The sequence below is a fragment of the Clarias gariepinus genome, chromosome 3, assembly GCF_024256425.1.
Source record: "Clarias gariepinus isolate MV-2021 ecotype Netherlands chromosome 3, CGAR_prim_01v2, whole genome shotgun sequence".
Taxonomy (NCBI): Eukaryota; Metazoa; Chordata; class Actinopteri; order Siluriformes; family Clariidae; genus Clarias; species Clarias gariepinus.
The window spans coordinates 7,502,159-7,518,093 of NC_071102.1; the positions used below are offsets into that span (position 1 = coordinate 7,502,159).

The following is a 15,935-nucleotide window of genomic DNA, read 5'->3' on the forward strand; positions in this document are numbered from 1 at the left end:
TGAATTTCCTCTGGATTTTTTAGTGTCCTACCACCTCCCAAAACATGCCAGTGCATGGATACACTCCTCTAAACACCCCCTATGTGTTAATGTGTGTCAGGTTGGTAACCTGGAGTCCTATTCAGGAAATATCCACACTCATGTCCAGTTTTCCTAGAATAGGCTCCACATCCATCATGCCCATGAGTAGGACAAAGCAGTCACTAAAGAATAGATGAATGAGTGAATAAACGTGTTATTATGTCTAGTGTGTGTTTGCCTGTAGAATGAGGAAGCAGACACAGGTATAAAATTTTGTTATAGTTTTATATAAAAAGGATATATAGAGCATTTCATTTTGACATCAACAAACCTCTTAATTTACAGGTAACACAGCAAACGAAGCCACACTTTACTCTTAGGCACAAAACAGGAATATGGTACCATAATGTCTTTGCTAATAACTGTAATATTTGTGCATTTCTGAATACCTTTACAAACAACCCCTTTCGTTGTTGAATATTGCAGCAGTAGTGGGTTTTTACGAGAGGAAGTAAGTAGATAAGAGGAGAAGGTCTCAAGCCACTGACAAAACACAGACCAAAAACAAGAGGGAAGTCAAATAAAGGCAGGGGGGGATTGGGAAGGGAGGAAGGGGAACATCTGACAACAACATACTTGCAAAAATGCAACCACTGGCAACCACACAGGACAACTACAGAGGTGTGTCCACCTACGGGACTGAGAACCGTAGCGAGAGTTTCACTCAGGAACTAGCTGTAGGTGGCACGTAAGAATCATTCTCTTCTGGTGAGTGGGTCCAGCACAAACACTCTTTATACTTATAAAAGAGTCAAAGAGTTTTGCACTGGACTCCTGCTAAATCTATTTATATCTTTTATACATGGTTTAACAATAACTTTATATTTGATCTTTTTTTTTTTTTTAATTGTCATCACAAAAACACAACTCGAATCAAAAGTCACTACAGTTAAATGTGCTAATGAGTTACATACATATTTTTTCTTTTTTTGTTCATACTGGATAAACATTAACTGTTACCATGGATTTATTGCTTTGTACATTGAATATGCTTAAAACCTACTCTGGCTGTTTTTAAAAGCAGGTAGCTGTTTTTAAATCTTTACGGGATTTCCCCCCACCCATTAAACCCGACACGGTTAAAACCCAACTCTACACATTACCTTTGGTTAACCTGTGCAAAGAAATTAACCCATCAGTAACTTAAAGCAGAAAAGGAGTTGTTTTAAAAGATGTACAGCTAGAAACAGTGTTCTCATCCATGCATAACTACAATTCACGGACATCAAGATGGCATGGTGTTAACTCTGGGATTCCAAAAATCAGAAGGGACTCAAGGATTGGGTCTTTTGGACACTCTGTGCTTTTCTTTTATCCACTCTGTGCTTTATTATTTTTTCTTGGTTGGCCAATATTTATCACTAATCCCCCATCTGAGAATCACCATAAAATGGAAGCAGACATCTGAGAGCAAAGACGCGAGACTGTAGGATGTGCAACACCATAGCCCAGCTATATGTGCTTGGAGGAGACCACTCACTTCAATTAACTAGCAAAGCCATGTACAGTGTGATAGTCACTCGACCATATACCAAGGATCATTGTGCTAAGAAGCTTTAAGGAAACTCAAGTCTTGGCATATTTTTATATGCAACCAGTATATGGCTAATATTGCTTAAAATTTAGCTAAACTAATTCTTATGCAATAAAATCATAACCAATTGTGCTCTTACGCTCTCCTGGCAGTGGATGGCTGTGCTATCACTTAATATAAAACTAGCCAATAGACAATGCCATTATAGCTAACTACATCATAAATTCTTCTTTTCTGATTAGCAGTGTTGCTTCCGCTTGACAAACCTTGGTAATACACAAAATATTCTGCTAAGCCATAAATGCTTTAAATCATTATCTCAGCCTTAAAACGTCTGAAAATCCCAATCCAGGCTAAGACAACACATTTATTTTTACACCTCTGTGTTTTTTTTTTCTTTTTCTTTATAGCTGTGCTCTTAAATACAGTGTCAAAGACCCAAATCCTCTAAAGTCTCACAAAAAAACTCCATCTACAATGAAAGAATAACACATCATGGAAAAAACAGGCTCATGGTTTTGTGCAGTGGCACAGTATGATTTTTCGAAGTGCAATCAGCAAAGGAAACAGAAAAACCAGTATATTTGTTCAGGGTACAGGGTTTTCTGTCGCTGGTTTGGCTCTGTGTGCATTTCTTATTTGAGCCGTTATGAGGTGTGGTGGTTCTCAACACCTGCAACTAAACTAATTCTATAGAATGTTGAGGTGCAAATATTATTTTCACAACATTACACAAGATTGCACTCGAAATATATTCACTTATTTTTCTTTTTTTTTTACATAGACAATTTACAGTTACAATCTGCCAATTTGATATGTATTACATCTTTCTATAATTTTAGTTTTATATATATTTATTTATATATATATACTGTATGTATATATTTTATCTATTTAAAAGCTTGTCTTATTTTATATTTTATTAATTTCCTTTGTGCAAACATACAACAATGTGTATTATTTTACATCTTTCTCATTAATTTAGCATTTTTTTTAGAACTCACAATCACTAGAAAATACATCTACCATGTGGATGTGTGCATTGATTGTATTTATGTGCTTTGTCTGTGTGGCTGTGTGTGTTGTCTAAGAGTACTCCCTGCCCTGCCTGTATCCATATCCTCCTTCTTCTGCTCCCTCTTGTACATATTCTTCTCTTTTCTCCCATCCATCAGGCCATCCTCCATTCATCTGTGAGGTGGCTCCATAGGTCTTAGCCGGGGCGCCCAGAGCTCCGTAGCTTTGTGTGATGTCTCCGGTCTCTTCAGCCAGCTCATCCTCATCGATGAAGCCACATTTCTCTTCGCTGGTTTGCTCTGGATCAGCCCATGGTTGTTTCTCACCCGATGCAAAAAGGCCATAAAAGATCACACCGCCGTAATGTACTAGTGAGGCAATGAGGAACACATATTGCCACTCTTCTCTTGTCTGCAGAGGAAAGAGTATGCTGATTTTACTTCTTTGTTTTAATATATGATATTAATCTATAACAGTACAGAAGATATCATTTAGCTAGAAGAGACTGGAAGTTTGTACAAAATCTATAGATTTTGCCATCATCAGGAAAGAACTAGACATTTTTACAATTATTTGTAATGAAATTGTGAGCCCACTCATTTTAATCAATAACGTCTTTCATCAACAAACTCATCTTGATTTAACACCGTTTTCACAATTCCTTCTGACTGGTTGCTGATAGTGGCAAAGGTGGAACTTTGCTTGATCTCTATCTATAACTAAAGAGAGAAATACAGCACTACTTTGTTTTTTTAGGATAATTTCCCATATTTTCAAATTTAGGTGATCTAAATATTCAAGGCATATAGTATGATGAGAAAGAACACAGCAGCTGAGAATCATTGAGAATTAAAAGTCCAGACAAACATTTAAAGACTATGCGAATGGGACTTCAGTCTGTCCAGCTCTCACCTACTCATCTGTGCACTCTGATCTACCTGATCAGATTTCAAAACAGTAACATTTCTTGTAACATCAACTCAACACCATTGTGCTTGTCATCTCAAAAACACTTAACTAGCTATGCTATTCAATATCTTCAACATTCGTTGTCTCCACTAACTGTAAAAATCACTTAAAATGATAACTGAGGAAATATGCTCTGTCTACTTTGTCTTACTAATGTAAAAACACTACCCCATTAATAACAATATCTCCATTCACATCAGAATAGCGTGCAGCCTTCTCATGGGAACGACAAAAGTATAAGCTCGACTAAAAATATAGCATCAACCAAAATTTCTAAACATATCATAAATGTTTCACGATGAGGGCCTTTTCATTAATTAATACAGTAAAACACATTATAAATCACACAACAACATTTACACAAACAAACTATATCATACATTTGCAAAAATAAATAAAAAAATAAAAATACTGGTCACAGAGGCATAACCACATATGTAGTCATCATATATACCTTTAAAATGTTCATACCTTATTTTTGGTCATAGCACCAACAATCAGAGGGCACACCATGCCAGACAGGGTCCCCACTCCATTTGAGATGCCCATTAGAATACTGGCATAACGTGGCGCGATGTCTAAGTGATTTACATTGAAGCCTAAAGAGAAAGTAAATCAAACATTATAAATAATCAGGACTTGATTTATGGGAAGTAATATAATTTTTTTAATGATTAACATAATCCTTTTAAAACTGTGTTCATGTTTTCCTTTCCATTAAAAGCATTATATCACTTTTATCACATGTTTTTCATTTCATTTGTCTAATATGCACATCCACTCGCACCGGATGCATCAGAAATGCAGATTTTTTCATCAGCAATGCGGTGGAGTGTTTGGTGCAGAGTGATGAAATTTTAGTCTTAAAAAATAGCAAAAGTATGTGAACACTATGCTACCATGTTAAAACAAAACAGCCTATTTTCACTAATAACAGATGTCTAGGATTAATAAAGCAGCACATAACATGAGTAAATACTACTCTGATTTGTTCTGTTACAAAAATACAGTATGTGGTAAACTAATTGATTTACACACTGTTCTTCCATAGTAGATTTTTTTGCCATACATCAGCGTACACTGCTTCCTGGCTACTTAAATTTTCCACCACAGTAAATGATTAATTTCACAATGGCATCACGAAGAACTAATTCATCAGACTAACAGGTTCTACCAAGTTATTAATGCCACTGATATAATCGGTCAAGCTCGCTGACCATGCAATCTGCATCAGTATACTGTACATGGCAGCAGTACATTGCATTTCTTCCTTTATCCACTATAGGATGTGGATTTTTTAGTATCTCTGACATTCTGCTAGAAAATCAGACTAAAAATAGATCTTGCAGCCATCTTGTGGAGCAGCGGCGCTCCCCCACCTCCCACTCAGTGGGTTGTGTCTGCCTGTGCAGGCAGTAAGGCAGCTCTCGAGGGAAAGACAGGATGAATTATTTAATGGGCACAGTAGAAATACACTCTCATCTCCAGCTGCATAGAATGGACTGAGAACACTGCACCGAAATAAGGCGTTAAATATGGCAAACATTGCCTTTTTTCCTCTGTGGACTACCTCAAATAAAGAAATTACATCTGGGATGTTGGTATTCAGGGAATGCCAATTCTGGGGGGAAAAGACATTATGGTAAAATCTGTCTATAGAATAAGACATGGAAATTGTAAACTGATGGATTAAAATGTAATGTCTTTTACGCATACATTTCAGGATTCTGAAAAAGTCTGTTTTATAATCATTTTTTAAATTATAGTATGAGTTACATTTATATATACTGGATGTTTTATATTCTATTATGTTGCCCTAAATAATCTCACCTGATATAGCAAATCCACTGAAGCCCACAGCTAGCACTAGGAATGAGATGGCCATGCCTTTACTGTGAGAGTATCCTACTATTAGCAGCAGAGTAGCCTCCATACCAAAGCCTGAAAATAAGAGAAAGATTTTGGTCATTTTCAATGAATCATATCAATGAAATATTACACTATTTCTTTTAATGCCTATCAAAAATTAATTTCGGTATAATCATTGATGGATTTTTTTTTCATCTGTTGGTGGGTTTGAGATCTACAAATGGTTGTATCTTTTTAGTTTTGGACAATGATCATAGATCAATGACAATGATTACATACGCATAACTGCTTGAAAATTATTGACTAAGCAAACATTTGCTACAAAACTAATTGGTGAATTTGTATTTGCACTCTAATTAATTTAACTATTTTAAAATATTAAATTAAAAGTTTAAATAAATTAAAGTTGCCGATCACAATAATATATGAATCAAAGACAGGGGCACTTTGTGGCTTAAGATTTTTGCTTTAATTGATGGCATTTTTTTCTGAAATAAAAATCATTAGAGCCATTTCTAATTACATACATGATCATTCATCATCAAATGCTCTGTACAGTGTAATGATAAAACAAACCTCCACAATTCATAATCTTTCTGACATTCGTGGTAGACATGAGGTTTTTAGCGCGCAGGAAATCTGCTATCTGCCCTCCGATTGGCACAATAATGGTCATCACCAGATGAGGAAGGGCTGAAAGCATGCCAACCTGAAAAAGAAAAATTTTATGTTTTAACATGAGGAGGGAAATCTGGTTGTGACTTAAAGAACCTGGACATCTATATAACCTATATAATTAAAATAGAATTATAAAATGTATATTTTTAGCTATACATCATCCTGGTCTCAGTTACTATCAGTATAGGGAGCCAAACTGAAAATAGGCAGCCAAACATACATTTATATGCTCAGGGAGGAATGTTACTATTCACAGATTTGACGAGATCATCACTTCTAACACTTTTATTTCATCTTATTCAGATCCAAATGATCTGAACATACACACTGTATTATAAATGTTACATTAATAATAGAATGCATAAAGGTAATCAAATTAATTTTTCTTTATTAACCATTCTGTCCATTTTATTTGAACAGAATATATGGGTTGAGTCAATAAGAAAAAAACGTCTGTTACATATTCAAAATAGATAAAGTATTTCATAATCTAGTGTTATATTCGGATAGCCAATACAAATTCAATTAAAACACAAATTAAATATCATAATTCTAAACCAATGTTATAATCTGCCATGCATCACCACCAGCATATCAACAAGAAATCAGTGTAATGACATTAATTACTGTTCACGCTTTAGGTGTTTCCTTTTGGGGATGAGGGAAAAAAGAAATAAATGAGATGCAAACGCTGGCTTTGGTGACAAAGCACTAATGAATTATTCAATAAGCCAGCTTAAACCTTTTGGGAACGTTGAAGGTCACAGCTTTGTTAAATAATTTTGACCACAAACAAACAGGCTTAAAAAGATCCATTAGGAGTTTCCTCAACATATAAATACGCACAAAAATGTGAGAAATTAAACGAGCTTAGTGTGTCCTTACCTTGCTGATCTCAAAACCAAACACTTCCTCAAAGTATGCTGGCTGGCTGATAAGCAGCAGGTAGAAGGTCCAGCTTCTGCAGAAGTTAGCCACGATGATTGCATAGACAGGCATTGAGGTGAAGAACTTCCTCCAGGGTGTCTTGAATTTCTGAGAGTAGAAATTTTACATTGTGTTAAAAGATTAATTAAATACAGACATATTTCTCAAAATAAAATTGATATTTATATGAGAAATAAATCTTTACATTTTCAGCCATACATCTTGCACTCACTACTAAAAACACTTTACGAGAGACCTTTGCTAAAGTCTAGTCAATATTTGTTTGTCTCTCAACCTCCTGCTCTGTGGGAGAAGGTGACATTAAGAAAGTCAAAAATTGAATGGCAGCAATATTTGCTTTTTTTTCTAAAACAGATAAAAATCAACAAATGTTTAAGCTCGCTTTATATGTACATAGTTTGGCACAGAGATTGGACTGCAACCTAAAATGAATCTTTACCACCAAACCAATGTGTCTTAACCTACTACTATATATAGAACAGAGAAGGATTTTAACTTTAAACTGACTGGCAACTAAGTCCTATTTTCTTTAGCTAAGCAGTATTTAAAACCCTTAAATCCCTTGAGGGTTACTATAAGCTTGAGGAACACTTTCTCATTACAGTAATGAGTAAGCAGGATTTCATGTGAAAGATGTAAAGGACAGAGAGGACACAGGGGAGCGCACATCAAAACGAATATCTGCTGAAGGATTTGCTTCCTGCGACCATTCAAAGAGATTTGAGGAAACCACTAAAACTTTTAAGGCTAAAATCTCCTTTGCTCTGTGTCAATCACACACCTTTTTCGCTATCCTATAAATGTCCTGTTAAAAAGGCCCAGACTTTTTTCTCCTTCTGCCAAACAGAATTCATCAGCTATAGATCACATGCCTGTTTGAGAGACAATTTAACGTAATAGTATTTTGTTTTCAAAAAAGTGTTGTATTGCACCAATCATCCATTATAATGATTCTCACATCAGCAGGTCCCAGCAGCTTAGCACTCTCTCCGATGCTTTCCTCGATATAGCAGCGTTCCTCATCCGTGATTGTAGGATGCTCAGCAGGACTTTCATATGACACCAAGATCCAGAAGACATACCAGACAAGACCAAAACTCCCTGATATAAAGCAGAGAAGAAAAAAGAAAGAGAAAGAAAAAAAGGGAATGTACGTTAAATGTATTTTAAAATCATTATAGTGATGCTTTCCGAAAGGTTGAGTGCGCCTCTATCAGTGGAACATTGAGTGTCAGCATTATGACAGACCCATTGAAACATCAGAGGAAAAATCAATAGTGTCAAATCATAACCCATACTATAGTTACAGCTCAGCAACACCGTAACTCATACAGAGACAAACACAAATCGCCATTTGGTTCAAATCTATGTATATATATATATTTATGGATATAGTGCATGCATATATTCTATATATAATAGTGTGTGTCTTTTGTAAAATCACCAAACTTACCATAGACATAGAAGACAGAGGACCAACCAGTGTACTGCACCAGGATCCCAGCCAGAGGCATAGCTACAACTGCACCAGCATAGGATCCTATACATAAAGAGAGGGGACAATGAAGAAAAACTTATGGTTAGACAGAGAAGGAATAAGGTACTAAAAGAAGTCGGCTTGATTTCAGTCAAATCTGTATACATTGAGTGGCTTCACATGGATATCACATTTGTGGAAGGGACAGGACAACATAAAAAAGGAAGCATCATTCACTGGATTTGGCTTATGCATGGTTTAGTTACAAATTTAGTGAAACTACAGTACAAAATGTCTGTCTTCTACAGACTTAGTTTTGTCACTTTTCTTAATACATGGAATTCCTATTCATTTAAATGTAGTTACTGAATATTATGCTAGATGAATAACTGAATGTTATATGATAATATTAATATGAATATATTTAGCTGGGGGGTTTTAGGATATAGATAACTGAACCAAGTGAGGAAGCATTTTTCTGCATAGTAGCCATGTCCTGTTGTAGTCCACCCCAGGAACATGGGTAATGAAACAGGACTACACCTAGATTGGGTCAATTAAGGTGCATCATGCAATACAAACTCAGACCAAAGAAAATCTTTATCATAGCATGTTGCTTTTAAATGAGGTGGAGGAAACCAGAGCACCCAGACTACTGTACCAGAGTACCTACACAGATATATAAAGAACATGCAAAATTCCACATATATTCTCAATTCTATGCACTGTGCCACCCATTAATGAATTTCTCATAATAACACCAAAAGAAACCGTCAATGCATTTGACAAACCGAAAAATGCTGCAAGATGGAACTCTACTGTAGAATATAAAAGTCAGAACTTCACAGCAAAAGACTGCAAGATGGAAACCTAGACTATAAAAGTCAGAACTTTACTTTGGCAAGACAAAGGAATTCTCTTTTAAGTGAATGACAAACAAAAAGCAGATACTATAAAACTCCCACTGTAAAGGTAGACTATAATACTTACCATTGGAATATTTAACCTCTTTAATTAAAAAACAAAACAACAAATGTGGATTTGCTTACAGGAATTTGTCTGTCCTTACCACAGAAGGAAGTGGTGGCCAAGCGACTTCTCTCCAGAGGTGGAGCCCATTTACTCCAAATCCCATGGCATGCTGGATAGGTCACTCCCTGTCATGAAATCGTATATAAATAAGTATATGAACTTTAAGTTATGCATTGCTTAAACCAATGTGAACCCCCTTAACTATCTACATTTTAAGGTATTCCTAATAACCCATAAACTACAGGCATCGGATTTTGCATTGAAACCAGCAACAGTAAATATATTCAGTATCACTATCTGTTCTTTTTTAGTGTTGCCTTCCAAACCCATTGTTAATAGTTGTGTTACCATATTACAATAAGGCTAATTTATCTCATGAATTTAAATACTAAACATAATAATGGTCAGCAAGCAAACAAGCTTATTACTGACAGATTTCCTCAGACTTTGACTGATTGCTAGAATGTTTTTATTATCCATCATCAGTAAGAATTTCCACAAAATATCCTTTAATATCTTCTACCAAAACCATTGTGCCAAAATTATAAATATCAACATACCTATCCAAAATATCCAGGAATTAAACAGTGTGTTTTAATTCCCTCCAGGAAAATTAAATCACTGTTGTTGTTGTTGTTGTTGTTGTTTTTTGTTACATCTAACAAAATAGGATCATGCACCACTCTTCCACAAAACCTTTTGATTAGCTTTCTAAGTTTAAACTTGGATCTACTCTGTTCTTAGGCTCGACCCCAGAGTTTCATTAAGATTAAAATCCTAGTCAGGTCCTAAGCTCCCAAGATAGCACCATGGTGCCAAAATTCTGTGTTTACAGTAAACATGTTCATATGGCTTTGGATGTACAGTATGTTTGAAAAAGTTTTTATTTAAGGTCTGAAAAAGATTTGGGACAGAACAGCTTGATGCTTATCAAAGTCCTTGTTGCAATCTATTTTTAATTAGAGCCCCTGAACCACGTGCAGCAAAACACCCACCACTGTATTTTACAGTAGGAGTGTATGTACAGTAACCAATTTCCAGAAAAGGCTACTATCTAGATTTTGGTCTCGTCTGACCACAGCACAGTTTCAACTGGAGTACCAGTGATAACTGGTAAAGATTGTCAGTTGCTCCCAGAAAGAGCAGCCAACTCTAAATATTATCATAAGAGAAGAGATGCAATTCTGAAACTGTGATCTTTGGTGATTTCCTTTTTATTTTCCTCACTCTGTATGGGGATTGGCTGTTAGTTGTTTAATGCCTCCAAATGCTGGGAAATTTTAAATTATGTAAAAATGTTTCACTGTGACTGTACTTTTAAAATAGCTTATAGAACATTGAACGTACTTTGATGGTCCCAAAAGTAGTAAATGAATTTTGTACGTGTGCACTGTCAGAGAAACGGGACATGGTGAAATTATGTTATTATAAATTGTTTATTAACTCTTAAGGCATGAAAGTAGTTCCCTGTCATTTAACCTAGTGATTGGGCACTTATTAATTAATTTAATTTATTGCAGTAATGCAGAAAGAAGTCAATCCAGTCGCACACGTGACATGCTCACCTCCACGAGCCCTTGTAATATCCTGACGAAAATGACGCAGCCGTAGTGCACGCGCGCAGCTGACGGGATGAACATGTTGAGGGTGGATGTGAGAACGATGGCCGCCCCAAACACTCTAACAAACAGAAGCACACGATCCCCTTTCACACAATTGGAAAAAAACATTTGCAAAAATGCAACAAATAACGCACACATTTAGCAGAGTATCCTATTTAATTAAAATTTCGTGTGTGCTTGTAAAAATAAACGCAGCCAGAATTTCGATTAAATTTCTATTTCTATTTCTCTTGGTATAGACGCGTTGTTAAAATTAGCTTTAACTTATTTTGTCTTTATCTGACCATATCAAAAAATACATCGTCAAATATTGGTCTTGCATTATTTCTGTATTTATTATATACTGGCTTTCATTTAATTCGATTAAAAAACACTCATGTATAAAATACACGAAAAACAGAACTGATTGTAAAAATTAACTTTTTTGGACTGTCCTATTTGCTTGAAATGAGGCCAATCTAATGGATATACAGTACAAACGAGATGCAAGATACGAATATTCTAGCTTTGTTGTTATACAGTAATCTCGATCTCAGTATTGCGTATGTAATATAAAGGGCCCTGGGTAAGCCCTCTGGCATCGTCTCCATGCCCCTCCACCCTTCACTGAACGGATTAGACACGGTGTTCCCCCGGGATCTCATTAACAGGTGGAGAAAGCCAAAGCCCACTTTCCCTTGTGTGTTCTGTCACCAAGCCAAGGGCAACTTCCCCCGCCACAATTAACCGACTGATTAAAAAAATGTCCGTGATTTTTAAAATCCTTTTTAATCAATAAACTAGCAAAGACGAATTAGTGTTTTAAATGCGTTAAATACATTTTTCTTTTTAGAGAAATCAAAACGTTCGATGTTAATAAGCCCGGCTACACCTCCAGTTCCATTAAAATTATTATAATAATTTGGTATAAAACCGAGTGAAAATATCTAGCCTACAAGAGCTTGAAAAAAAAAAAACACTAAGTAAAGGCAGAATAAATAAAGGTTTATAGTCGCATAAACGAGGGCAAAAATAAGTCTAGTGTAAATAACTAGATTTACCTGTTGGCTGCTAATCGCGATGATATGTACCCTCCTGGGATCTGGGTCACTATATAACCCCAGAAAAAGGAACCGTGGATCATTCCCACTGTCTCTGGGTCCCAGTTAAACTTGGCTTTCTGAGAATCAAATGACATGTATCAGTATTCAAAAGCACAAAGCATTTAGCTAGGATATATTTAAAATTCGGTAAGAAATCTAATATATATTTATTTTTATTTAGGGTTTTGAAAAAAATATACACACTTCAACATGAAATATATATACGGTGGTCTTATACTACACACAGTACACATTCATTTGAAATTTGAATGAAATTTTAAATAATGTTTTTAAAAAATGTTAAAGTGTGTGGGTGCGTGTGTGGGTGTGTGTGTGTGTGTGTGTATTTCGTGTGTATCTCGTATGTGTGTGTGTGTGTGTGTGTGTGTGTGTATATACAGGGCCCAAAAATGTATGCACACAATTTTTTACAACCTTATTTAAAATTTTATTTAAATTTCAAGTAAATGTGTAGTATTCTTTTCTCGAACACCGTATATATATATTTGTACGTACAAAGGGGCCCGAAAAAACACACACATACATATATGAGATACACACGAAACACACACACACACACAGTAAAAAATATGTACATTCATATATAAAACAGAAAAATGGGGGGTCTTTTTTATTTGCCCTTCATAAAGATGGAAAGACATACGCGCGCACGTGTGTGCGCGCACGGAAGGTGGGGAAACCACGTACATGACGTAGACGTAATCCCTATGAAGAAATTCCATGCACGCGCACGCACCTCTTTGATGATGATTTTGCCGTTCTGGTGAATGGTGCTGTTGTTCACCATGCTCACGATAGCCACGCCCAGATTGCACCGAATCCCGAAAGAGATGCAAAAGCCGAGGCCGCTCATGATGGCGATGATGTAGCGGCGCGGGAGGCCGAAGCACGTGCAGTCACATAAGGGCGCCTTCCTTTCAGCTGGCTGTGCCGGTCGGCCATCCTCCGTTAGTTCAATATTTTCCCCAGGTTTTTGTCTTTTTTCCAACACCCTACACCGGCAAAAAGGCCATAATCGAATTAACTTATAACCATTTATACCCTATACGTTAGATGCATAGAGAGTAAGGAAAAAGCTTAAGGGTAACTAACCGATAAATATTTATGATTAATTATATTTTTACATGATTTAGTCTAAACACTTGTAAGTTATATAAGTTACAATAATCGAACATTCATATTTTAAACAAGGTACACGTATCATGTGTAGTATCATGGGCACTATTTTAGCATCCCACGACATGTATTCCACAAGTCTACTTTATCATAAGTGTTAAAATATTTTTAGCAATAAAAAGAGTGTGTAAATTATAATTATTAGCGCTAAGCTCAATGTCAGGAAACGGTAAGGACTCAGTCGGAGCGCCAAAGGCCTCATCCGTCTCTACTGTACCGCATTGCAGCATTTCGTTCACCTTCGCCCTTATTTGCATTTATTCAAGCTTCACGATAAAAAGTTTAAACACCCTTAACGAAAAGATAAATGTTTCAGTATTTAATGTTACAGAATAATTGTTAACAAACGTACTTCAATACACATTTTTTTACAAACAGAGCGTGTGTACTAGCCGATTAGAAAAATAAAGAAACCAAATAAAGAAAAATTCTAGAACTAATTTCGATTATACTCTAAAAAAATGCTTTGCTTTGCATTCCAAACTGAATGCATTATTTGGAGTAAATCGAAGACACGCAAAATATGTTTCTTCTGAAAATTTTCGACGTTGATTTTAAAGTGCAAGTATAATGTAAAGGTTAAATAATCAAATTTGATGCCTGTATAATACAGAAAGCAATTCAGCTTCGAAGACCAAAATATAAAAAAAATATATAAAATGGTTATTAATTAAAACAAATCATAATCACTAAAATCTGTTTTTTATTATTTAAGAAAAATGTATAGGCTACATATAAAAAAATATAGCATTGATTTGCATCATCTAAAACTATATCACAAATTGCACAAATAGTTTTCCAATTGCACAAATACCTAGAGTGAAGGAGATTCTCTTCATTTAAGTGAATTATTTAAAGACCTCTGAATGGACTCTGAATAGGATGCACCCAGGGGAATTCTCTCATCAACGATTACAGTTCAATCAGCTTTTCTTTAACCCACATTACTTAGAAATCTTTTCCACACTCTTAACATTTCACTTTGAATCACAGCATATTATTACACGCTCACACGCACACAACTTCAAACAGCAGAGTTGCAAATGTGTGTTCTTGTGGGTGTCGTAACAACATCATTCATCATTTGTTAGAGAATTATTCATCATTTATTTGGAAATGCCGCTTACAAATATGTAGTGCAAAAATGGTTTTGTGGGGAAACCAAGAGAATGATTATGATTATTTGAGCTTACTTGTACATATGACCCAACGTCTTTCCTGCCAGCTGCTTGAAAGCCTCTTTGCTGGGCGCGAAACCAGGCTCCTTCGGAGTATCCATGTCCAAATATGATAATCCCTCGTTTTCTCTTTCTCGTTTGTGTTAAAGTATCATATCACGCACGAGCTGGTCGGACATACCGGACAGACCCTTAGCAGATCTCTGATGAAGTCGGGCAGACAGCTAAAGAAACACGACGTCGGTCCTCAAGCGCGACACTTGAAAAAAGAAAAGAAAAACACCTATATGGAGGAATCAGAAGTGGAGTGGCTGTGTCTGTTCGAAATGATGAATTCGTTCTTCTTACGCACCGTGAGCGTTTTCACTGCCATCTCGGTGCGAGCCAATACATCTGATGTTCACGTTAAACCAGACTCCTGCTTTTTATAAGACTGAGAAAAAAAAAGTTTGGTGAAAAAAAAACGAATCTGACCAAACGGAAATGTACACAAACAACAAATACAATGAGCGATCAAATAAAGGACTGAGATGGAAGTTTATCTTATCTGGTGCACGGAAACCGCTTTCAGCACCAAGGTCAGCGATACGGCGCGTGCTGCCCGTCGCTTATGCACCGGAGCGCGCGCTACACTCTAGACAGCACCCCCTCCCACCACCCCATCTCCATACGCGCCAGTCTGCCCACTTTAACTGGGAGGGGTTAGACATCACGGGAAACATTCGCAATCCGTTCATTTTCAAATATTCCTGGTTCTTTTTGTTTTTTGGAGGAACTGCATTACTGCGACAAAAATGCTTTTTTTTGTAAAAGCATAGGGTACACATTTGTGCTTTCAATCTGACTGGTTGTTTATTATATCAAAGGCCAGGCGAGCCTCCTGGGGGCGGTGCTATGGAAACCGAACGAGGAGTGTTTCCCCCTCCGAGATCTCGCTTCTGTGGCCGCAAAAATGTATTAATAATTCAAGCACAGCTCAGCAAAGCGTCTCCTTGCTGCCTGCAGTTGGTGTGCGCAGAGAGAGAGAGCGAGTGTGAACATGCATCTTCAATGCTAAAGGTCAAAGAAACCTAAAAAAAAAAAAAATGCAACCTTCTCACCGTTTAGAAACGTACACATTTCTTTAAAAGCAACAGAATAAAAACAGACATCAAAATATACCTAATGCAATAGTAGGTCTACAAGTTAACTATGTGAACATAATGCTAAACGAAAGAATAAACGTAGACATGAAAGTAAAAGTAGAAAAGA

The 15,935-nt window shown here is 36.2% G+C and overlaps 1 protein-coding gene across 2 annotated transcripts; it reads right to left on the reverse strand.

Annotated features, from left to right (window-relative positions):
- Window positions 1-287: 287 nt before the first annotated feature.
- Window positions 288-15,298, reverse strand: slc17a6b (solute carrier family 17 member 6b). 2 transcript variants are annotated; one of them, XM_053493215.1, is made up of 13 exons: window positions 15,037-15,298; window positions 14,700-14,943; window positions 13,067-13,322; window positions 12,268-12,386; window positions 11,171-11,285; window positions 9,643-9,730; window positions 8,550-8,636; window positions 8,055-8,197; window positions 7,034-7,183; window positions 6,047-6,179; window positions 5,432-5,542; window positions 4,073-4,200; window positions 288-3,043 (listed from the first exon to the last, which is right to left on the reverse strand). In XM_053493215.1, the coding sequence occupies exons 2-13, from the start codon at window positions 14,783-14,785 to the stop codon at window positions 2,702-2,704; spliced, it is 1,758 nt and encodes a 585-aa protein (XP_053349190.1). In that variant the 5' UTR covers window positions 14,786-14,943; window positions 15,037-15,298; the 3' UTR covers window positions 288-2,701. The 2 variants fall into 2 exon arrangements, with proteins under 2 accessions (XP_053349190.1, XP_053349188.1); XM_053493213.1 differs by having other exon boundaries at window positions 14,700-15,298.
- Window positions 15,299-15,935: the final 637 nt, after the last annotated feature.

What these genes read in the sequence shown, in the direction of transcription:
- slc17a6b (XM_053493215.1), bottom strand. Translation starts at nt 14,785, where the DNA reads ATGGATACTCCGAAGGAGCCTGGTTTCGCGCCCAGCAAAGAGGCTTTC. An exon ending in ACGTTGGGTCATATGTACAA is followed by an intron (nt 13,323 to 14,699) that starts GTAAGCTCAAAT and finishes TTGCCGGTGTAG; the next exon opens with GGTGTTGGAAAAAAGACAAA. An exon ending in GCAAAATCATCATCAAAGAG is followed by an intron (nt 12,387 to 13,066) that starts GTGCGTGCGCGT and finishes TTTGATTCTCAG; the next exon opens with AAAGCCAAGTTTAACTGGGA.